The sequence below is a fragment of the Pseudophryne corroboree genome, chromosome 10 (assembly GCF_028390025.1).
Source record: "Pseudophryne corroboree isolate aPseCor3 chromosome 10, aPseCor3.hap2, whole genome shotgun sequence".
Taxonomy (NCBI): domain Eukaryota; kingdom Metazoa; phylum Chordata; class Amphibia; order Anura; family Myobatrachidae; genus Pseudophryne; species Pseudophryne corroboree.
The window spans coordinates 150,184,080-150,210,228 of record NC_086453.1 but is presented as its reverse complement, the minus strand read 5'-3'; the positions used below and the strand labels follow the sequence as shown (position 1 = coordinate 150,210,228).

The following is a 26,149-nucleotide window of genomic DNA, read 5'->3' as shown; positions in this document are numbered from 1 at the left end:
TCCATATATCTTGGCTCTTGCACAGGGAAAGTCATTTAATTCAGTTACTGTCTGATTAGCTGTTTCCTGCTACATTTTGTAATCCATGTTATACAACAAGCAAATGTTTTATATTGTACACCAGCTACCAGAGAATGCGGATTGTTTTTACAATTGCCACTAGAGAATGTAGCCTGTATTGTACTCTAGCCATCGGAGAATGTGATATGAATTTGGTCTGTAATGTGCATAAGTGACCAAAGAATGTGGTGTATATTGTCCATAAGTCACAAAAGATTGAGTTCTGTATTGTACATAGGGCCCGATTCAGACCTGATCACTGTTGTGTGATTTCACAAGGTGGCTGACTATCAATCGATTGCGCATGCATACGGACCGTAGTGCACACGCGCAAGGGCAAACTGCTAAATAATCCAGCTTCTTTTTTGATCGCTAGGCATACGCAAGTTGATTAACAGGAAGCGGACATTTGTGGGTGGTAACTGGCCGTTTTCTGGGAGTCTCAGGAAAAACGCAGGCGTGCCCAAGCTCCGGCCCCGATCCGCCTCATTCTTTTGCACTGTAGGAGTAGGTCCTGGGCTGCACACAGACTGCACAGATAGGAAAATAAAATTAGATGGTGAGTGAGCTGCGAACGGATTTCCAGCTGACTGGCGTCCGCAGAGATTTTCGCATTGCGTACACAGACTTGCACGGGGCAGATTTTCTGTCTGGGCGACGACTATATGATCGTAAACCTCTGCAAATTCGCAGATGTGTGTTCAGGTCTGAATTACCCCCATAAGCCACCCAAAATGTGATCTGTATTATACTCTAGCCACTAGGGAATGTGGTCACTGCAACAAAGCAATACTGAATTGCTTTGGTGTACTTGTGTCTGCCACTGCAATTCACAGTGAGATAAACTCTTGATGTTCCACCGTAGATACAGTACTCATGAATAGGCCCCTCGGTGTCTATTCCATATAACTGTTCCTATTAAAGTGTCTTGTGTATTTATTTTCTTTCTTTTTTTTTCCAGGTACAGAAGTCAAAGGAGGAATCATCGTATAAGGTGAGACATGGATGACCCTGACCAATTTGATGCCCTAGGCAAGATTTTGGCTGGTTACCCCTCCCCCTCCACCACCCTAGACGGAGACGTAGCCTCACCAATTGGGCGTGGCCTCATGAAAGTGGGTGATTGGGGAGGCAGAGGGTGTCGGTCTCTCCAGCCATCGAATCTCCCTTGTGTGTCTCCAGACATCAAATCTCTCCCCTTGTGTGTATCCAGACATTAAATATCTCCCCTTTTTGTCATCGGCCATAAAGACTTCCTCCACTTTTTGTCTCCTGCAATCAAATTTCTCCCCCTTGTTTGTCTCCAGCAATCCATTCACCAACCTGTCTCTTTAACAAGCTCTCATTATTTACTTACCATTGCTGACTTCCCTCTACTTCAGTGGTCAAGGAACAGGGGTAAATTACCCCAAATCGGGTAAAAATGAAATTCCTGGGGGTAATGGATGGTCGTGCTGCCGAGACACAGCCCTGTCCAGCACTGGCTGGCTCGCGATGTGACGTGCTGACGTCACACGCGATCCCTCCTGCCTGCCCTGTGCTGTGTTTCTGCTGATGTCACACCGCGCTCCCTCACGCCCGCCCGTCCTGCGCTGTCCTGTCCTCCCACCCGCAGCCCGCCAACCCACATACAGAACTTGAAGTGTTCTGTGGCTGACCGCTGACGGAGTCCCGCAGGATCAGACAGTGGCCCACATAACAGTGGGAAATTATCCTTATCTTGCGCCCAAAGAGAAAAAGCAGCACTCCAGGTGAGATTTCCGTTGCCAAATCTCAAATTTACATGAAGCAGAAAAAACAATTCCTAAGTGCGCTGTAATATTTGTATAGATTGAACGGAAGTCCTTCCAAATGGATTACTGATTTATAGCTGATAAACCCTTTTTTATCAGCTATAAATCAGTAATCCAGTTGATGATAACGCTCCCTTGTGTTGAGTTTACACCTTGCCAAGGTGAGGGAGTACATACATCTGTATCACCTACTGGATATTTATGTAATTACTAAAAAAATCTTTATGTACAATATTCTGTAAGAACTTTTGTATAAGGCTTTTTATGAATATGTTGATATTCTGTTATTAAATAATTTTATTCTATTTGGCCTTGGGCCATTTGTTTGGGTGACTCTTTGGTGAGGGGTTATCCACTGCAGGAACCCAGAGAACCTCGCCTTCTACAGTATAAGATATATGCAATTGGAAGGACTTCTGTTCAATCTATACAAATATTACAGCGCACTTAGGAATTGTTTTTTCTGATATATATATATATATATATATATATATAAATATATATTGTAACACTGTAAGGGTACAAGGTGCCGTTTCCTGGGGTAAATGGCAGCACGCAGCAGCTGAGGAATTACACAAGTCCAGTTTGTGGTACAACTGGCCCCAGCCAGTTTTATTATACAGAAAATAAAACAAACACCAAAAGAAAATACCTTGCCTGTCCGGCACTAACTAAACACAAGATGTTCCTAACTACCACTAAACAAAAACACAGAGTTCTCCAGTAAACACTGTATAGCTCACTTGTATCAGGAAGCGTGTTTCTCTCACAGAGATCCTGCAGTCTTCCCAGGCAGTCTGCCCACATTAATCAGGCTAGAAGCCCTATAAGGCTCTTGCACAGCTGAAAGCCCTGATTAGCCCTCTGTGAGGCCAAAGATCCGAACTGGGCCCAATGTCTGGAACTCGCCCTATCTCTCTCTCAGGGCCCTTATCCAGCTTTTCCAGCAAACTGAAAAGGTTCTAACAAAACAAAAGCATTTTCCTAGAAGTTTTAATTTTCTAAAACATGTAAGACAAGAACCTGGGACAAACATACCTGCCCTCAAACACTGTCCCAGTGTTCTTGTCACAATATATATATATATATATATATATGCACACAGTATCTTAGAAATGTCATATAAACAGTGATAACCAGTATATATGCACAATAGTATATGATTTCCTTCCTTTTAAATCAAAGGGGTAACGTCGGCGTATCTAAATATATTTTGGGGTAAAAGGTAAAAAAGATCCCTGACCCCTGCTCTACTTTTACCTCCGCTGCATGCTCTCTGCTGTGAATGATTCTGATGTAACATCAAGTCCCCCTTGGCATTTTTCAGATGCCCCTAGGCATTTGCCAATGCTGCTTATGTCTAGGGCCAGCTCTGAGATGAGACCTGTGATTCATATGTGGCCACCACACAGACTTCTTATGAGTGATGTGAAATCTTGTGCCCTTCTGGAAAAATATTAATATGTTTGCAGTTCTCGGAGATCAGTTAGTTACCAAAATAATAATCGCCATTGTGTCCATACTGGTACAGACCTCATCCATGTCAGAGAGCAGAAAACATAAGACAATGTGGTTCATGTGCTGTATGAACAATAGTGATATACAGTATTCTCTATAATTTTTCTTTTCATCCGTGTTATAAACCTAAGCCAGAGATTCCTCACTCGTAACAACTATTGCACCTGACACCAGCCTAGTCCTTCCTAACGCTCACAGGGCTGATTCAGAGATGGACGCAGATCACACAGTCGCTGTGTCTTTGCACGCAGCAGCTGTGCAATAATATGCTAATGCCACAGGAGGCATAATGTGTAAATAGAGGCCTCCTGATGACTTCTCTGATCCGCTGCTGTGTCTGTAGATGCAGAATCTGATCATGTGAAAAAACCCTTAGACTGACCGGGGAAATTCACGTTGCTGAAACCAGTGAAGCTGCATCCAAAGACGTAGCCACTGTCTTCAGCATGTCCAGAAAATTCAGTGATTGGTTGCTAGGGGCAATATCTCCACTTCTATAAACCCGCACTTTAGTAAATATAGCCTGATATGGCTTAATTTCTACAATTTGCTTTAGTTTTAGGATCATCTATCGGATGCCATTGAGGCTTTTTATACCCGTGTGCTGTGAACTACTGTACTTCAGCAATTGTGATGCCGGTTACCTTCCAACCCCAATGTTAGCTGTGTACACAATACCCATTTTACCGTACCTTATTTCAGAAGAACTTACATTTTCAGAAAAAAAACCTTTATTTATACAGCAAAATAAATGCACCTAAAATGGCTAAAATGTTTTGTTTTGTATTTCTTTGATTAAAATTTCAAGAATTTTATGGTAAGACAAACAATGTATACCATTTTCAAAGTAGAAACAAAGCAATGAACAGATGGTGTCATAGATGGTTTCTGCAGCGTAACTAGCAAAGGTGCAGCTGGTGCATTGCATCTGGGTCGTCTCTGTTCAGGGGCCCACAGCCGGCAGCTTTATAATGAGTCAAACAGACTCATAAGTATACTGCCACGCCGCTCTGTGGCCAATGCAGGGAGGTGTGGCCAGCCTCCCTCCTTTAGAAATATTTGTTAAAAAGATGTCTGCGTGGCCACTCAGAGACCAAATGTGCTGAACAGCGGGGTCTATGGATGAGCAGTAGGGGATGGTGGACGCCACGCAGAGAGAGAGAGGACACTGCTCTAGCTGTCTCTCTCCCCGGTGCAACAATTGCAGTGTGTGTGCTGCACTGCCGCTGCAGCAGTGTCCTCTCTCTCCCAGCTCCTGGCTGTCTACATCAGGAAAGGGGGGAGGGCAGCCGGACCTGCCCCTCCCGCGCCACTTGTCATACCGCCCACTACCATGCTGGGCATTCACAAATGGACACATGACAGAGCAGCTGAGCTCCATGGAGGCATCTGGAGCTCTCTAAATGAAAAGTAGCAATAGCAGATTTTTGGGATAATTACCCAGTAAGATACCACTCAGTTACCCTCTTGGTGTTAGTGAGCGACAATAACACTATAAAAATGTCCTGGGGCCTCTATCACTGGCTAAGGTCAGATTCCCATCCCCTTCTCCCCACATTACCTCTAACATCCCCTCTGCCTTAACCCTAAAAGCCACCTCACCCTAATTCCCCCCATCAGGCACTTAAAAACAATTTGATTTTCCCATCATGTCTTGCTTTCCCAGCACAGTAGGGCCATTTCTTGCCCCTCTGTCTCATTTTACACCATTATCATACAGTATTTAACATTGTGCCCTATGCTTACCTTCACCTGTCTCCCCCATAGGCAGAGGTGTATCTAGGGGTCCAAGCGCCCCTGGCAAAGTAAGGGACTGGCACCCCCCCTGCAGAAAAAGCATTGCAGTCCATTGGCGATTTGCTACTGTATGTTGGAGCCACAGCAACTGACCCCCGTCCCCCTCATGCTGCCCCACATCACTGGCCGGGACTCACTGTCAGTGTGAAGCCACTGGGAACATTCTGGTAGCAGCAGCAGCAGCAGACTATGCATCATAGATAGCGCAGGCAGAAGGTTAGCTAGCTAAGAGAAGTCTTTTAGCAGCAGAGGGTGATAATGATCCAACGCTGATCAGTGTCCAGGGCTGGTTCTAGACCAAAGGAGCCCATGGTGAAAATTTCCTTTGGCCCCCCCCCCTCCACATCAAAAATGAACATATCTCAGTTTTACATAACGCTATGTGGTGCAAGGTACAGTATGGAGCTGGTCACTTGTATCAGACCCCTGACCTTTGCCTTTTCTCTAACGTCCTAAGTGGATGCTGGGGACTCCGTAAGGACCATGGGGAATAGCGGCTCCGCAGGAGACTGGGCACATCTAAAGAAAGCTTTAGGACTAACTGGTGTGCACTGGCTCCTCCCCCTATGACCCTCCTCCAAGCCTCAGTTAGATTTCTGTGCCCGACGAGAAGGGTGCACACTAGGGGCTCTCCTGAGCTTCTTAGTGAAAGTTTTAGTTTAGGTTTTTTATTTTCAGTGAGACCTGCTGGCAACAGGCTCACTGCATCGAGGGACTAAGGGGAGAAGAAGCGAACTCACCTGCGTGCAGAGTGGATTGGGCTTCTTGGCTACTGGACATTAGCTCCAGAGGGACGATCACAGGCCCAGCCTGGATGGGTCCCGGAGCCGCGCCGCCGGCCCCCTTACAGAGCCAGAAGAGCGAAGAGGTCCGGAAAAATCGGCGGCAGAAGACGTTCCTGTCTTCAATAAGGTAGCGCACAGCACTGCAGCTGTGCGCCATTGCTCTCAGCACACTTCATACTCCGGTCACTGAGGGTGCAGGGCGCTGGGGGGGGCGCCCTGAGACGCAATAAAACATGATAAAAATACCTTACATGGCAAAAAATACATCACATATGGGCCCTCATTCCGAGTTGATCGGTCGCAAGGCGAATTTAGCAGAGTTACACACGCTAAGCCGCCGCCTACTGGGAGTGAATCTTAGCTTCTTAAAATTGCGACCGATGTATTCGCAATATTGCGATTACTAACTACTTAGCAGTTTCAGAGTAGCTCCAGACTTACTCTGCCTGTGCGATCATTTCAGTGCTTGTCGTTCCTGGTTGACGTCACAAACACACCCAGCGTTCGCCCAGGCACTCCCACCGTTTCTCCGGCCACTCCTGCGTTTTTTCCGGAAACGGTAGCGTTTTCAGCCACACGCCCCTGAAACGCCGTGTTTCCGCCCAGTAACACCCATTTCCTGTCAATCACATTACGATCGCCGGAGCGAAGAAAAAGCCGTGAGTAAAAATACTTTCTTCATAGTAAAGTTACTTGGCGCAGTCGCAGTGCGAACATTGCGCATGCGTACTAAGCGGATTTTCACTGCGATGCGATGAAAAATACCGAGCGAACAACTCGGAATGAGGGCCATAGCTCCTGGGCTATATGGATGCATTTAACCCCTGCCAGAATATACAGAAAAACGGGAGATAAGGCCGCCGAAAAGGGGGCGGAGCCTATCTCCTCAGCACACTGGCGCCATTTTCCCTCACAGCTCAGTTGGAGGGAAGCTCCCTGGCTCTTCCCTGCAGTCACTACACTACAGAAAGGGTTAAAAAAAGAGAGGGGGGCACTAATTAGGCGCAGTATTAAAACATACAGCAGCTATAAGGGGAAAAACACTTATATAAGGTTATCCCTGTATATATATATAGCGCTCTGGTGTGTGCTGGCATACTCTCCCTCTGTCTCCCCAAAGGGCTAGTGGGGTCCTGTCCTCTATCAGAGCATTCCCTGTGTGTGTGCTGTGTGTCGGTACGTTTGTGTCGACATGTATGAGGAGAAAAATGATGTGGAGACGGAGCAGAGTGTCTGTAACAGTGATGTCACCACCTAGGGGGTCGACACCTGAGTGGATGTACTGTTGAAAATTACGTGACAGTGTCAGCTCTGTATAAAAAAACAGTGGTTGACATGAGACAGCCGGCTACTCAGTTTGTGCCTGTCCAGACGTCTCATAGGCCGTCAGGGGCTCTAAAGCGCCCGTTACCTCAGATGGCAGATACAGACGCCGACACGGATACTGACTCCTGTGTCGACGGTGAAGAGACAACCGTGATTTCCAGTAGGGCCACACGTTACATGATTGAGACAATGGAAAATGTTTTATACATTTCTGATAATACGAGTACCACCAAAAAGGGGTATTATGTTCGGTGAGGGAAAAACTACCTGTAGTTTTCCTGAATCTGAGAAATAAAATGAGGTGTGTGATGATGCGTGGGTTTCCCCCCGATAACAATTGATAATTTCTTAAAAAGTATTGGCTGTATACCCTTTCCCGCCAGAGGTTAGGGTGCGTTGGGAAACACCCCCTAGGGGGGATAAGGGGCTCACACGCTTGTAAGAACAAGGGCTCTACCCTCTCATGAGATGGCCGCCCTGAAGGATCCTGCTGATAGAAAGCAGGAGGGTATCCAAAAATGTATTCACACACATACTGGTGTTATACTGCGACCAGCAATCGCCTCAGCCTGGAGTTGCAGTGCTGGGTTGGCATGGTCGGATTCCCTGACTGGAAATATTGATATCCTAGATAAGGATAGAATATTATTGCCTATAGAGCATTTAAAAGATGCATTTCTATATATGCATGATGCACAGCGGAATATTTGCCGACTGGCATCAAGTATAAGTGCGTTGTCCAATTCTACCAGTAAAATGGTCAGGTGATGCGGATTCCAAACGGCATTTGGAAGTATTGCCTTTGAAAGGGGACATTTGGGGTCGGTCTTTTAGACCTGGTGGCCACGGCAACAACTGGGAAATCCACGTTTGTACCCCAGGTCGCCTCTCAAAATAAGACGCCGTATTATCAGGCGCAGTCCTTTGTTGGCAAGCGGACAAAAGGTTCCTCTTTTCTGCTCGTGACAGAGGGAGAGGAAAAAGGTTGAAGAGATTACCCAGTTCCCAGGAACAGAAATCCTTTCCCGCCTCTGCAAAGCCCTCAGTATGACGCTAGGGCCTTACAAGCTCAGGCACGGTGGGGGCCCGTTCTCAATGAATTTCAGTGCGCAGTGGGCTCACTCGCAAGTAGACCCCTGGATCCTTCAGGTAATATCTCAAGGGTACATATTGAAATTCGAGACGTCTCCCCCTCGCCGTTTCCAAAAGTCGGCTTTACCGACGTCTCCCTCTGACAGGGAGGCAGTTTTGGAAGCCATTCACAAGCTGTATTCCCAGCAGGTGATAATCAAGGTACCCCTCCTGCAACAGGGAACGGGGTATTATTCCACACTATTGTGGTACCGAAGCCAGACGGCTCGGTGAGACCGATTCTAAATCTAAAATCTAAAATCTTTGAACACTTACATACAGAGGTTCAAATTCAAGATTGAGTCACTCAGAGCAGTGATTGCGAACCTGGAAGAAGGGGACTACATGATGTCTCGGGACATCAAGGATGCTTACCTTCATGTCAAAATTTACCCTTCTCACCAAGGGTACCTCAGGTTATGGTACAGAACTGTCACTATCAGTTCAGACGCTGCCGTAGGGATGGTCCACGGCACCCCGGGTCTTTACCAAGGTAATGGCCGAAATGATATCCCTTCGAAGGAAGGGAATTTTAGTTATCCCTTACTTGGACGATTCCCTGATAAGGGTAAGATCCAGGGAACAGTTGGAAGTCGGTGTAGCACTATCTCAGGTAGTGTTGCGGCAGCACGATTGGATTCTCAATATTCCAAAATCGCAGCTGGTTCCGACGACTTGTCTTCTGTTTCCTAGGGATGTTCCTGGACACAGTCCAGAAAAAAGGTGTTTCTCCCGGAAGAGAAAGCCAGGGAGTTATCCGAGCTAGTCAGGAACCTCCTAAAACCGAACCAAGTCTCAGTGCATCAATGCACAAGGGTTCTGGGTAAAAATGGTGGCTTCCTACGAAGCAATCCCATTTGTTAGATTCCACGCAAGAACTTTCCAGTGGAACCTACTGGACAAATGGTCCGGGTCGCATTTTCAGATGCATCAGCGGATAACCCTGTCACCAAGGACAAGGGTATCCATCATGTGGTGGTTGCAGAGTGCTCATCTTCTAGAGGGCCGCAGATTCGGCATTCAGGACTGGGTCCTGGTGACCACGGATGCCAGCCTGCGAGGCTGGGGAGCAGTCACACAGGGAAGGAATATCCAGGGCTTAGGGTCAAGCCTGGATACATCACTTCACATAAATATCCTGAAGCTAAGGGCCATTTACAATGCTCTAAGCTTAGCAAGACCTCTGCTTCAAGGTCAGCCGGTGTTGATCCAGTTGGACAACATCATGGCAGTCACCCACGTAAACAGACAGGGTGGCACAAGAAGCAGGAGGGCAATGGCAGAAGCTGCAGGGATTCTTCGCTGGGCGGAAAATCATGTGATAGCACTGTCAACAGTATTCATTCCGGGAGTGGACAACTGGGAAGCAGACTTCCTCAGCACGACCTCCACCCGGGAGAGTGGGGACTTCACCCAGAAGTCGTCCACATGATTAAAAAACTCGACAGGTATTGCGCCAGGTCAAGAGACCCTCAGGCAATAGTTGTAGACGCTCTGGTAACACCGTGGGTGTACCAGTCAGTGTATGTGTTCCCTCCTCTGCCTCTCATACCCAAGGTACTGAGATTGATAAGATGGAGAGGAGAAAGCACTATATTCGTGGCTCCGGATTGGCCAAGAAGGACTTGGTAACCGGAACTTCAAGAGATGCTCACGGAGGATCCGTGGCCTCTACCTCTAAGAAGGGACCTGCTCCAGCAAGGACCCTGTCTGTTCCAAGACTTACCGCGGCTGCGTTTGACGGCATGGCGGTTGAACGCCGGATCCTGAAGGAAAAAAGGCATTCCGGATGAAGTCATCCCTATCCTGATCAAAGCCAGGAAGGATGTAACCGCAAAAACATTATCACCGCAATTGGCGAAAATATGTTGCGTGGTGCGAGGCCAGTAAGGCCCGACGGAGGAAATTCAACTGGGTCGATTCCTACATTTCCTGCAAACAGGAGTGTCTATGGGCCTGAAATTGGGGTCCATTAAGGTTCAAATTTCGGCCCTGTCAATTTTCTTCCAAAAAGAACTAGCTTCAGTCCCTGAAGTTCAGACGTTTGTAAAAGGGGTAATGCATATACAGCCTCCTTTTGTGCCTCCAGTGGCACTTTGGGATCTCAATGTAGTTTTGGGTTCCAAAAGTCACATTGGTTTGAACCACTTAAATCTGTGGAGTTAAAATATCTCACATGGAAAGTGGTCATGCTGTTGGCCCTGGCCTGGGCCAGGCGCATGTCAGAATTGGCGGCTTTATCCTGAAAAAGCCCTTATCTGATGTTCCATTCGGACAGGGCGGAATTGAGGACTCGTGCTCAGTTTCTCCCCAAGGTGGTTTCAGCGTCTCACCTGAACCAACCTATTGGTGGTGCCTGCGGCTACTAGGGACTTGGAGGCCTCCAAGTTGCTAGACGTTGTCAGTGCCCTGAAAATATATGTTTCCAGGACGGCTGGAGTCAGGAAATCTGACTCGCTGTTTATCCTGTGTGCACCCAACAAGCTGGGTGCTCCTGCTTCTAAGCAGACTATTGCTCGTTGGATTTGTAGTACAATTCAGCTTGCACATTCTGTGGCAGGCCTGCCACAGCCAAAAATCTGTAAATGCCCACTCCACAAGGAAGGTGGGCTCATCTTGGGCGGCTGCCCGAGGGGTCTCGGCTTTACAACTTTGCCGAGCAGCTACTTGGTCAGGAGCAAATACGTTTTTTATTCTACAAAATTGATATCCTGGCTGAGGAGGACCTGGAGTTCTCTCATTTGGTGCTGCAGAGTCATCCGCACTCTCCCGCCCGTTTGGGAGCTTTGGTATAATCCCCATGGTCCTTACGGAGTCCCCAGCATCCACTTAGGACGTTAGAGAAAATAAGAATTTACTTACCGATAATTCTATTTCTCATAGTCCGTAGTGGATGCTGGGCGCCCATCCCAAGTGCGGATTGTCTGCAATACTTGTACATAGTTATTGTTACAAAAATCGGGTTATTATTGTTGTGAGCCATCTTTCAGAGGCTCCTCTGTTATCATGCTGTTAACTGGGTTCAGATCACAGGTTATACGGTGTGATTGGTGTGGCTGGTATGAGTCTTACCCGGGATTCAAAATCCTTCCTTATTGTGTACGCTCGTCCGGGCACAGTATCCTAACTGAGGCTTGGAGGAGGGTCATAGGGGGAGGAGCCAGTGCACACCAGTTAGTCCTAAAGCTTTCTTTAGATGTGCCCAGTCTCCTGCGGAGCCGCTATTCCCCATGGTCCTTACGGAGTCCCCAGCATCCACTACGGACTATGAGAAATAGAATTATCGGTAAGTAAATTCTTATTTTTACCCATATTGCATACTTTTTCTTGCATTTTGTGTCTTAATTCAAGAAGTGTACTAAGTACTTGAGCTTAGTATCTTCACTGACCCCTCTTTACCCCACACTACATAACTGACTCCTCTTTACCCTACACTACATCACTGACCTTTCTATACCAGTTACTACATTACTGACCCCTCTATACAGTACAATACATTACTGACCTCTATATACCTGCTAATACAACACTGACCCATCTATAACCTACACTACATCACTGACCTCTCTATACCCTACACTACATCACTGACCTCTCTATACCCTACACTACATCACTGACCTCTCTATACTACATCACTGACCTCTCTATACCCTACACTACATCACTGACCTATCTATACCCTACACTACATCACTGTCCTCTCTATACCCTACATACATCACTGACCCATCTATACCCTACACTTCATCATTGACCTCTCCATACCCTGCATACATCACCGACCCCTCTATACAGTACAATGCATTACTGATCCCTCTATACCATACATCCTCATTACATCAGAGAGAGAGAAACACTGGAAAAAATAAGGGTAAAGTGGACAACAGACACTGATGTTCTAGAGTCTAGACGAAGGAGAGAGAGAGTAAAGTACAAGGGAAAGTGGGCAATTGGAACACCATAGAGAGAGGAGAGATAGAAATGCCTGAAAAAGTAAAGGGGGTTGGGTATGTCATCCCGGCGGTCAGGATGCCAGTGGTCACATGACCGACCGCACCATCCAGACATTGAAAATCCCGACTTCGGAGGGGGTGATTATTTCTACCCTCATCCATCCCCTATCCTAATACTAACCCTCCGTGGGGACTAACCCTCATGGGGTGGTAGCTAGGGCTAACCCACCCTCCTAGTGTCTTCCCTAACACCCCCTCCTCCGGTCCTAACCCTCCCCCCAATACTCACCTTCGGGATGTTGGCTGTCGGTGTTCCGGTGCCGGTCTCCCAAGTGGTGTCGGGATCCCGGCGTCGGTCAAATGACCGCCGGTATCCCGTCTGCCGGGATGGTAAACGTATCCTGAGGACAGATAGTGAGTGTGGAGGGATAGGTGAAATATTCTTGCTGACTGCATTCAACAGCCCACTATTGATAGAACAGCTGTAACTATATCCCTCTGCCAATCATTACCCAGGATGATGTAGGTGGGTGCATTTATACTTGGGGGTGGTTCAGTAAAATGTAACAGCTCAAACTGCGATCATTCACTGGTAACATGATTTATAGCACTCCCTTTTTAACCATTCCAGTCATAAAAGCAATATGTTTTTTAAACTTTTAAATAAAGCTTATTAGCATCTCCAACACACTATATATGCTGGGAGATGTAGTTCTCCATATCAAAACACTTAATTACTGTATGAACACTAATCCTCCAACTGAAAACTCTCACAAACACACACTCCTAAATCTAGTACACACACTCATATCCGCCTGTACTGACAGCTCTCATCACTCCCACACACTGACAACTCCCCCCTGCTCCCCTCCCCACCGACACTGACAGCTCCCTCACACACATCCTCCCCCCTCCCCACTCACACACACACTGGCCCTCATTCCGAGTTGTTCACTCGGTAAATTTCATCGCATCGCAGCGATTTTCCGCTTAGTGCGCATGCGCAATGTCCGCACTGCGACTGCGCCAAGTAAATTTGCTATGAAGATAGGATTTTTACTCACGGCTTTTTCTTCGCTCCGGCGATCGTAATGTGATTGACAGGAAATGGGTGTTACTGGGCGGAAACAGGCCGTTTTATGGGCGTGTGGGAAAAAACGCTACCGTTTCCGGGAAAAACGCAGGAGTGGCCGGAGGAACGGGGGAGTGTCTGGGCGAACGCTGGGTGTGTTTGTGACGTCAAACCAGGAACGACAAGCACTGAACTGATCGCAGATGCCGAGTAAGTCTGAAGCTACTCTGAAACTGCTACGAGGTGTGTAATCGCAATATTGCGAATACATCGTTCGCAATTTTACTATGCTAAGATTCACTCCCAGTAGGCGGCGGCTTAGCGTGTGCAATACTGCTAAAATCGCCTTGCGAGCGAACAACTCGGAATGAGGGCCACTGATAGCACACATACATAAATCCCCCCACCTCCACACTAACTGTCATGGACTGCTTGGGCTCACCATGATGTCAGTAGGGGGCAGGCTCTGAATCGAGGCACTGAAATTCAACAGCTCTCCTGAACTTGCAAGGTATGGCTGTGCAGCTGTCTCCAGCCATCTCCTTGCCCGTTGTGTGATTCGTGGCAGGCACCTCCACTGATGTTCCCAGTGCTGCCACTACAACGGGCACATACTGTACAGCAGTGGTGAGCATAGGCCTGGAGAACTCCACCTACCGGGGGCAGGGATTCATTATTTCAAAGGGGCAGAGCTAGGAGGGACGCAGTGGAGCAGCAGTTTAGGGGCGTTTTATACTGTAGCAGGGTCGGGACTCGGGAGTGCACAATTTCAGTAACCTCCCCTCGCCGTCTAATTGGTCAGTCCCACACTGATTGCCACTGAGCCTTTCCAGACTGTAGAGCTCTATCCCTTTGCCACAGGTGGCACGGCTGAACGGCGCCCCTGGCAAGTGCCATCCTGGCCAAGGGGAAGTTACGCCCCTGCCCATAGGTTACGTGTCATTCTTTCATACCTTGTTTCAGATCTGCTGCCTTGCCTGATGTCTGACCTCTCATCATCTGCCCCATATTTACCTTTACCTGGACTTTCCTAATATCTGCCCCATGTAGTACCCTATCTGTCCTCTGCTGTTTTATATGACTTACTATTAGTCCTCCCACACCCCCACCCCGCAACACTGGTCACACCCCCTTGTGGCAGCACGCAATAGGCCCTTCCTAACTTTCAGCTCCAGGCTCATTTGGACCTTAATCTGGCACTGCCTCTCCCCATTTGCTGGCTCTTTAGATTTAATTCTTTAGTGTATGCCTAATGTGTTCCTTTCCCTGGTTACTTTTGTAAATACCAACTTGCTTTCTAACAAATACTTAAAATGCCCGCTCTAATATATACTGCGGACGCCAGGCGCATCTTATTACCATATACGATAAAAGTGCGCTGTACATCGCAAAACACTACATCCCTTAGGAGAAAACAATACACCCACACATTGTCTGAGTTCCAAAGCTCATTGATGTATATATTTGTTATTAAAAGGATATGTACTCAATATATCACAATGTACAGTATATATAGTTACATGGTTCAATTTATACAGTAAGCAGTTAATACAAACTAAATAAAATACATACAGTTACAGGCCAGCATACAATACCATTCCCTCAATGCATCTTCCACTCCATATCTCTCTCTCTCAGCAAATAAATACAGGAACTGGGCAGACAGCATCTCGAACAGCACCCAGGGAAAAAGAACAGAGACCTCTGTGTGTCTCATCAGCAATGTACTATGTAGTGTGGGGGAGTGCACAGACTAGTCTAGAGGAGGGATCTTTCTCATTCATGATGAGTCACTGATCGGTTCATATGCAAACATGGTTCAGCCTTGAAGACATCAAAAGGGCTGGCCAGAGTTTCCTGTCCATCACATGCTTGGAATGTCCATTATTCTAATAAGAGTGACTTTAGCTTTCATACATTTAATCATATCTACTTGTTGCAATGAGCTACAACTTAATAACAGGCATCAAATTGATATACACATTAATCTGGTTGCTTTAATACCAAATACGACATGTCCATCTTGCTTCGTTCCAATAATACACATACATGACGTTACTCCATTAAATACAGTCTGGTGCTTGTTATGTTCAAATTATGTGCTGTATGAAATATGTGTCAAATCTGTCTCTGTGGCATGTCTGTGTAAATGCGTATGTTACCATATATTGCTGTGCTCGCTGCACGTATTTGCAAGCATAGCGACTCATATGTGTGGCGTTTGTATGTTCTCTCTATGTAATATTTTTTACTTCGACAGTCCACCCTTTGGCAGTACACAATAATTGCCATCAATTAATAACATAAGAAAAAATATTTCAGACAATAATCGGTGACCTAGACACACGTATGTATTCATTTCACAAATCAGACATTTGACTATATTTGGGGAAGACAGGGAGGAGGACGAGACATCCTCTATATGCACTCAGTGGTCACGGGACCACTCGTTGGCTGTGGGACAACATTCAACCTATAGAGTATGCTGGGACAGTGCTTTGGCCTATAATGTCTGAGTTGGACGAACATTTCACACATACATGTACCTACATCTTTGTACACTGATGTTCGGATTCAATTGAGGTTCTATGAAAAAGAGAAAAAAATTTCCAGCGCTTCACTTTGTATAAACCTAATAAAAACTTTTATAGACAGATCTTTATAAATATATTCTGTTTATTGTTAACACAAATTATAAGCACTTTGACAGATAAAAATAGTATTTATACAATGTTTTTCCACTTATAAGCACTTTGACAGATAAAAAATAGTGTTCTAAAATGTTTTTCCACTTGTGATCACAAGAATGTATTTACTTGTAAGAGTATTTGGTGCAAATTTAAACATATATGGACATTACACATACACATACACAAACAAACATTAAAACATATATTTTAACATAAATATTTGTGGTAACTGTTTCTAATTCGGAGGGAGTTGACACACTTTGTAGCGGTTTACTCTACTCCCCTGTGTTCTGTATTATTTCCTCTTTTAAAATGTCACTTTGTGTCGGTTTGATTTGGTATCATACAAAGTTGCAGTCTATTGATATGCGGGTTCAGATGATGTGTCCCGCATTAGTCAAATGACAGATCAAAGTTGCTGCTCCGCAAATGCAAATGATTTTAGTCTGCCGGCAGACTTAGACGTTCGCTTACCGCGTCGTCCTCCTCCTTGGTCCTGGGCTCCCCGTTTACGGTGTCCGGCGTTCGGTGAGGACTTGCGGGCTCAGCGGTGGTCCGTGCTCTCTACGATCTACGCGTTTCGCCTTCTGTGCACTCTCAGTTCCTCCTCTTCCCCGGCGCAGCACGCTGCCTCTCTCTGGCTGTGACAGAGAGAGCACGGACCACCGCTGAGCCCGCAAGTCCTCACCGAACGCCGGACACCGTAAACGGGGAGCCCAGGACCAAGGAGGAGGACGACGCGGTAAGCGAACGTCTAAGTCTGCCGGCAGACTAAAATCATTTGCATTTGCGGAGCAGCAACTTTGATCTGTCATTTGACTAATGCGGGACACATCATCTGAACCCGCATATCAATAGACTGCAACTTTGTATGATACCAAATCAAACCGACACAAAGTGACATTTTAAAAGAGGAAATAATACAGAACACAGGGGAGTAGAGTAAACCGCTACAAAGTGTGTCAACTCCCTCCGAATTAGAAACAGTTACCACAAATATTTATGTTAAAATATATATGTTTTAATGTTTGTTTGTGTATGTGTATGTGTAATGTCCATATATGTTTAAATTTGCACCAAATACTCTTACAAGTAAATACATTCTTGTGATCACAAGTGGAAAAACATTTTAGAACACTATTTTTTATCTGTCAAAGTGCTTATAAGTGGAAAAACATTTTATAAATACTATTTTTATCTGTCAAAGTGCTTATAATTTGTGTTAACAATAAACAGAATATATTTATAAAGATCTGTCTATAAAAGTTTTTATTAGGTTTATACAAAGTGAAGCGCTGGAATTTTTTTTCTCTTTTTCATAGTACATATACTGTTTTGGGGAAGGAGTACCCCTAACAACCCCATATTTCCAATAGCAGCTACTTTGTATACAATACCTTTAAAGAGTTGAGCGCAGCTTGCCACCACCCAAACTTTGCTGTCAATTGAGGTTCTGCTGGGTAGATGAAGAAGACACAAACAAATCGTGAAAGTGACATAAAATTCTCATGATTTACATATTCCTATCATTTTCTGAACATTGTTTCCATTTCTGGAATGTATTCTAGGTCTGTTTAATCATTGATCAAAGGTTATAAGTAGTGTCCTTCCTAAATAACATAAACCTTCGGAGTTCGGGGAGAGCCACTCATAAACCTTTCTTCAGCATATATTAATGAGCTCTTTATCTACTATGTGTGAATAGCCATTGTCTGATTGTTCCTGATTACCTCCCAATTTCCTGAAATTGGTGAGATTTAAACATACCAAGGATTTATCTATGGTACTGGTGGATCTTAAGGCTAGGGGGTCTAGTTATATTATATTCTTTGTCCACCGGTCCCCTCCCCCTTCCGTGTATTTCAAGTACCTCAGCTTACTCTAAAAAAAAAATATGGCACTAATCCTGCATTTTTTCGTCTTAGAGGTACCTGTGAGCACATCCAACATTCCGTTTGGTTTAAGACCTTACCCACTAGTGAGTGGTAATCACTCAAGAGATGTCTATCAAATGCTGCCTTATTGCTAGACTGACATCTCTGGATGCTCTTATCTTCAAATATGGGGTCACAATAGCTACAAAATACAGTATTCCCCAGACAATAGCCTATCACGTTACCTCCGAACTCCGTAACTACTAGACCTTTGATTTTTCTCTGGCTTTAACAAACTGATCGGCTAATCCTGGGATCCTATAAGGAAATCACCCCTTCCTCCAGAACCAGTTCCAGTCCCACACTCGACTCCTCATAAAAAAATCCTCACAAAAATAGAATGTCCTGAAAAAAAATGTTTGTCAGCGGGACAGAGAGAAAAGAGAAATAGAACAAAACAACTCTTGTTCATAGCAAATCAATTACAACGATTGGTCTTTCTGTAATACTTTAATATGCTCAGGTAAAGTTCAACAATGCCGCCTCTCAGTCTTCACGGAACAGACTCTCTGGTGATACTTTTGCGATCTCACTCCATTTACGAGTTCCTTCCGGACTACCGACTTTCCTGCAATGGGAATCATGGACCCAAGTCTCTCTCTCGGCTACTTTCACTGGGATAGTGCTGTCATCAAAACTTGGGGGGTAATTCCAAGTTGATCGCAGCAGGATTTTTCATAGCAATTGGGCAAAACCATGTGCACTGCAGGGGAGGCAGATATAACATGTGCAGAAAGAGTTAGATTTGGGTGGGTTATTTTATTTCTGTGCAGGGTAAATACTGGCTGCTTTATTTTTACACTGCAAATTAGATTGCAGATTGAACACACCCCCACCCAAATCTAACTCTCTCTGCACATGTTATATCTGCCTCCCCTGCAGTGCACATGGTTTTGCCCAATTGCTAACAAAAATCCTGCTGCGATCAACTTGGAATTACCCCACTGGTATGGTCCTTCCCACCTGTCTATTAGGCAACCTGAGCGTCTGAACAATCATACAGTCTCTTGGTTCACAATCAAGACAGTTAGTATTTGGCATACCAGGAATCAACAGTTTCAAGTTCTTTTGTCAAGTTCTCAAATGCTGGCTCATCTCAATAAGGTACTGTACTGTCACCTCATTGGTGTATTTCTGATCATTGTGCTGATCAATCATGACATGAGATTGTCTTCCAAAAACAACAAAAAAAGACAAAAAACAAATACAAATTTCGAAGAGGGTGATTCATTAAGTGAAGATCTGGGAGTGGTTCCGATGCTACATAATACTAGTGGCAGTATCTATGATCACAATAGTCCAATTCCAAGCTTTGCTCCTACTTCTAGGGGTACCATTATCTACACACAAATTTCTGCGCAATTTTTCTTTGCGGTAAACACAGCAGCATCCGTGGCAGCAGGAAATGCCTCTACCCAGTTTGAGAAAAAATAAGTGCACACCAATACATAACAATAATTCCTAAAGGGTGTTAACTGCACGAAGTCGATTTGTATTACCTGAAAAGGTCCGTCTGCAGGAGGGATATGGGATGGCTCTGTTGGTATTGCCTTACCAATATTCTTCCTCAAGCAAGTAAGACAGGTCATTGCTTTCTCACCTGCATGAGAAGAAAACTCTGGTGCACTCCAGTAGGCTCTTACCAGCTTGCACATACCTTCCTTACCCTAGGTGAGTCAGACCATATGCCGCCTCAGCTAGGCTTGGGAGACATGCTCTGGGGGCCACTGGCTTACCGTGTCCATCTCTCCAGAATCCTGGGGACTCCTTACCATACCCCTTCGACTTCCAGACCTCCTTTTCCTGTAGGGAACACAAATTTGTATCTTAATGTAACTGTTGTGTGTTTGCAATGTAGAGTACCATGAGCATAACTCAAAAAAACACAAAGAAAATTTGGAAAAAACCTCAGGTGGCACAGGCCATAAAAGGTAGACAAACGTATTACCCGTGTGGGTTATAGTCCAAAACTCTTAAAATAGGAAAGTCCTTTGTAAGTCCACTTCCAGGGAGATGTTTATGCAAAAAAAAAAACAGAAAACAGAGGTTCAGAATGTATCCTGTAGGAACACAAAAGGTCGAAGTGGGGGACAACCCAGACTCTTTCGGCTAAGCAATATCCAAGGCGTGTGATTTTATCCGTAAGGTTCACCTTAGTAGTTCATATGGTGTGTCGCTTACGTGTGTGCTTACATAGGACAGATATAGATGAAGCATATAAAGGTGTCTTTAGCCTTCTACGATGATTCTTTATCCAGCAAGGTTCTTATGTGGGTGTATTTCCAAAGAGGTTTTTATGCAGAAAAAGCACAAATAAGGTACAGATATTCAGTAATGGTAACAGTAACAGTTGTGGTAACAAGAACAAAAATAACACCTACCTACTAAATGGGGTAAAATTAGGGGATTCTGTACTGGAAAAGGACTTAGGTGTCCTCATAGATAGCAAACTAAGCAGTAGTACCCAAAGTAGGACAGCAGCAAAGAAGGCTAATAAGATATTAGCATGCATAAAATGGGGAATTGATGATAGGGACGAGAGTATTATACTCCCGTTATATAAATCACTTGTGAGGCCACACCTTGAATACTGTGTACAGTTCTAGGCAACCTTACTACAAAAAGGATATCCTGGAGCTAGAAAAGGTTCAAAGGCGGGCGACCAAACTAATTAAGGGTATGGAGACTCTGGAATACGAGGAAAAGCTTGCAAGACTAGGCATGTTTACACTGGAAAAGAGGAGATTAAGAGGGGACATGATCAACATTTACAAATATATAAGGGGACAATATACAGATCTTGCGCAGGACCTGTTTTTGGTTAGATCAACACAGAGAACTCGTGGACACTCGCACAGGTTAGAGGAGAGGAGATTCTGCACAATACGGCGTAAAGGTTTTTTTACTGTAAGGACGATGCGTGTTTGGAATTCCCTGCCTGAGGGAGTTGTAATGGCCAACTCAGTCAACACCTTTAAGAATGGGTTAGATAAAGTCCTAATGGATAAGGATATCCAGGGTTACGGGGCATAGTCACGCACTATGGTTATTATAAAAAAGAGGGGTAAAACGTAACGGCAGTCATCAACTTCAGTCAAAATTTTATACAAAGTAATCGTGCATAGGAGACCACAAATAGGTTGAACTCGATGGACAATTGTCTTTTTTCAACCTTAGATACTATGTTACTATGTGTTACTATGTATGTTAGTATACTGCTTATGTGAACACAACAGGCAGGGGCCAATCCAAAATCCTTAGGCTAATTATTCAGAGTGTATGCTTCTATCCGTAAGGTTCACCTCAGTGGTTCATTTGGAGTGCCGCTTACATGTGTGCTTACATAGGATAGATGGAAATGAAACATATAAAGGTATCTATCCTTCTACCGGTGATATGGGCAAACTTAGGACCATGTGCATTTATACACTCGTAATTCCAAAAAGAATGCTCACATGAGCGCTTACTTCAAATGGCGAGGTACTTCCATATAAAGGTATCTTTCAATATCCTCAGGTGCCATCCCCCTCTATTCCTTCAACTCGTTTAATGCCAAATCTCGGAAACTCTTCATTTCTTCCTCAGGCTGTCCTTATATCAGGATCGTATGGTTAATCTGTGTGTATGTTTATATGTATGCACGTTGTGCATGCATATATGTATATATACATTTACTTGATATGTTATCAATGCATGGACATGGATATGTACACGCTTTGATGGTATGATGAAGATGCATATGTGTGCCTTCTCTATGTTTTCTTCTATTTTCTCTTTGTGAATATGTTTTTTTGTTTTAGTATCATCTTTATTTTTATTTGATCTTTATTTTGATTTTTTTGTCATTAGCGATTAGCTCATTTATTTGTGAGTGTTTTATCTCATCGAAACTCCTCTATAATTGACAATGAGGTTTTTCATCGAATCATTGAAAGTATTAAAGAACATACAGAGTTAATTAATAAGATGGGTATAAACTTAGTTCTTTTGTGTTTATTTATAGGAATAATGAAAATCATCTTTGTGTAATGATTTTATCTGAAATTCTCTGATTATGCACATTAGTTTTAGTTATGTTTGCCTTTATAAGTTCAATAAGGGATATGAAACACACGAAGGAGTGTCTATCCCTTTCCCTTATGCTGAGATGACATGTCTCCCGGAGGGGAGAAAATTAAGTTAAGATTTTTGTTTATTAATAACAACTTCTTGTTTATTCATTGTTAAAATATTATTATTTATCCTATGTCTAAGTAAGACTCCTATGTGCTCTTATTAAGCAGTTTATTAACGGCATCGATGGGATTGTATTTATATATTATTTATTTGTTAAAATTCTTATCTCACACTGGTTTTATATAGAACAACAACTTGTGGATATTAGTATAATTAATACAGGTGTGACAAATAAAGCCGCTGCTACACATTCCGAGACCGCTATGCAGTTCATAGCCAGAGAGAGGCTTGACACGCCAAAGAAAACCAGAACGGCGGGGTGACGTCATCGTGGTATTTAGCCGCGAGGTTTAATTAGAGCAAAGGGAGCAGTGAGTTTATTTCTGATGAAGCCGCTGAACCCGGAGGGAGGCGGGGAAACACGTTAAAGGACTCACGGTACTTTCATCCATACCACTGCTATTGGAAACACTCACCGCAAGCCGCAGTTCCGGCCGCTTTATATTTACACACGGACTTTATCCTCCAGAGATGACTGCTCTTCAAGGTTAAAAGCACCAGCAGCCGGGAGGAGTCCTTTGCTATTATATTGCTGGAAGGAGCGGTGAGAATAACAATTTTGTCTGGTCAGACGATTCAAAGAATCTATTTATTATATTCAATACAAATGGATTTTAATTGCTGAACGGACTGTTCTATATCTTGCAGTTATTGAATCATATAACTATGGCTATCAGTGACGTTCACCAGCTGCATGAATCAGTGTGCATTATGTCTCGTTGTTATTTAAATCCATAGTGACACAGTATTACTAATTACTGAATGGACTGCCATTGTCAAAACGGACTGATTAACACAGTGCAGTTGTTAAGTTACACATGAGAGGTGTTACTGCTACTTATTAGCTACAAGAAAAGTTGTTTAGAGTGCCACATTGTTACATTCTTACAGTGATATAGTGACATCAATTCCTGATTGAGCCTCTATACATTTTCTTGTTTATTTAGACAGATATTTTAGGTGGGAGTGATTCTCTGTGGCTGTATTAAATCGGACATAGTGTGCTATTTATATCTAAGCGATTTTACCAAATAAGTATAGGAATTGTATGCTCTGCAGAGAGTAGACTGTGTCATATGTCTTTTTAGTTTAACACGTTAGCCATTAAAATTCACCGGCCGGTGGTTATTGATTTTTGAATGTTGTTTTTAATTACTTTTAATGAAATAGTAATAAAAATAAATAAAAAATCTTTGCCCAATCTATGTGCACTGCAACATTTCTTGTTTTTCTACACATGTAAGCAGCACTCCAAATGAACCAGTGAGGTGAACCTTACGGATAGAAGCATACACTCTAAATAATTAGCTTAAGGATTTTGGGTTGGCCCCTGCCTGTTGTGTTCACATAAGCAGTATACTGAATATCTGTACCTTATTTGTGCTTTTCTGCATAAAAACCTCTTGGGAAATACACCCACATAAGAACCTTGTTGGATAAAGAATCATCGTAGAAGGCTAAAGATACCTTTATATGCTATGTAAGCACACACGTAAGCGACACACCATATGAACCACTGAGGTGAACCTTACGGATAAAATCACACGCCTTGGATATTGCTTAGCCGAAAGAGTCTGGGTTGTCTCCCACTTCGACCTTTTGTGTTCCAACAGGATACATTCTGAACCTCTGTTTTCTGTTTGTTTTTTTGCATAAACATCTCCCTGGAAGTGGACTTACAAAGGACTTTCCTGTTTCAAGAGTTTTGGACTATAACCCACACGGGTAATACATTTGTCTACCTTTTATGGCCTGCGCCACCTGAGGTTTTTTCCAAATTTTCTTTGTGTATATGTTCATGGTGTGTTAGGTGACACACCCGGAGAATACCAGGGTTGGCAGCAGTCAGTGAGCGCAGGAACATATCTTACATATCCATTTATCATAACTCAAAAAAAGAAAAAGAAAACAAAACATCTCTAGAGAGAAAGAAGGAGAAAATGAAAAAGAAAATGTCAGGATTGCCATTCACCAACAGGCATATCAGTGTCTATACAAAATTTCCCTTCACCAGTATTCTTATCCTTCCTTCACCCTTTGTGCGTGACAAGGCACACTGCAGTAATACTGGTGTTATTGTGCTGGTGAGATATACTGGGTTCGGGCAGAACTCTGAAGGACCAATTAGGCAAGTAGTGTTTGAACTGTAATCGGGTCCATGTATTGTACCACCCTGTGTGAACACAAAAGATGAAGAGGAAACTGAGGAGAAACAGAATAGAGGTTGGTGACAGATGAGTTTGTAGAGGTGGAGAAGATTTTAATAAAATTTGACGACTGGATTGGGCACTACGGGAAGTGATTCTCTACTTGGTCTACTCCCCTTAAAAAAAACCTCAGTGTTTGTTTTATCACTATTGGGACTATCCCAGCCATCAATCCAGTATCCTGTCCATCCTAAGTTCATAGGGAACCCGGTATCTGTGAGATAATTTCCTCTACCTGTGATGGACATGAATCTAGAACAGTGAAATGTAACAATAATCTTCGTGGGTGTCTAACATACTTTGTACTTCCTGAGCGGCAGCACATTATATGTATATCATATCTAACAAAGCTCCTGTTAAGTTAATCAGGGTCCATTTCTGCTAGGAAAAGGAAGCAAAAGTTTAGAGGCCCCATCTTAACCCCAGCAAGTTTTGTCAAAGAGTAATGTTGCATTTATTATGTTCTTCCCATTAGCCGAATCTGTGTTTTCTATAAGGCTTGTGATTCCTTACTATATGTCCCTTGATCCCGTCTATGTGTTTAATAATGTGGCTTGTGTTTTCTGTCTAGGGGGTCTATATTGACTATGTGTCCTACTACTCCTACAATCTCTGGCAAAATGCCCTTCCTTCCTACAAGTGTAACATATTATTGACCTTGACTTACCATTAGGGATCTGGGGTTTGGACTGATGGGTCTTTACTGTATGTGCCTGTATACTTACCATCCTCAACCTCTCCACCTGTTGTTCTCTGCGCCTAGCAATATTCTTGTGATGTTCAATAGTGCACTCTCTAAGATTAGCTACTGTGACCCCTTTCCAATTTGGCAAAGAAGTCTGCACCCTGACCCTCAATGCCTTATTGAGCCCGTCCATTAGCACAGAGACAGCCACCTCCCATTTGCCAAATTAGTGTTTACAAGTGATCTTATCCAGACGGAGAGTTTTCTATTACTGCAAAAGACAACAAAAAAAATATTTAACAAGCTTCTAGGTCATGCGAAGTATTCATTCAGTCCTTCTCATCCCGTATTAAGGGTCTGTACATGGTCCAAGAAACATTTCCGAGCTCATCTTGACTAGGGGCATTACTAGGAATGAATACTTCTTATATGGTAACTAAAAGAAATACCCGGGGGTTACCCTGTCTCTGTCCGCTTTCCTACTGGCAAATACTAATGTGCGGACAGGTTTTTCTCCATTTCTGACTTTACTTTCTTGATTTTTATTTTATTTTTGGGTTTTAATATATATGTACATGAATGATACCATACTTACCAGTTCCACTGGTCTCAGCCACTTCCCCCGCAGGCTACTGCTCTTCTTTTACCAGTTGGATACTCCTCTGAGTGCATGAGAAATGCCTGAAACCAATCAGGTCGCCTTCTCCTCCTAAATAAAACTTCAACATTCATTAGTACATATATAGGTTACAGTCATATTTTTCATATTTTTATTATTTTCTATAGTTTGTATGCTGGCCGTAACTGCTTCCACATCTACATATGGCGGTGTACTTGCTTTCTCTTTTTCTTCCTACTTGTTTATTGTTGCTACAAGTTCAAACAGTTCTTATATTTCCGTTCTTGTCTTATATGACCCTGGTTAGACATACCACCTGCAATACCTTAGGATCAAACTC

At 43.9% G+C, this 26,149-nt stretch overlaps 1 protein-coding gene across 1 annotated transcript in view; it reads left to right on the top strand.

The window, feature by feature from the left end:
• LOC134965103 (carcinoembryonic antigen-related cell adhesion molecule 1-like) overlaps positions 1-26,149 on the top strand; it is a 168,377-nt gene that overhangs the window by 125,343 nt on the left and 16,885 nt on the right. Inside the window, exon 6 of the mRNA XM_063941651.1 lies at positions 1,022-1,054. Coding sequence (XP_063797721.1) covers positions 1,022-1,054 — 33 coding nt within the window. The remainder of the gene's footprint in view (positions 1-1,021; positions 1,055-26,149) is intronic.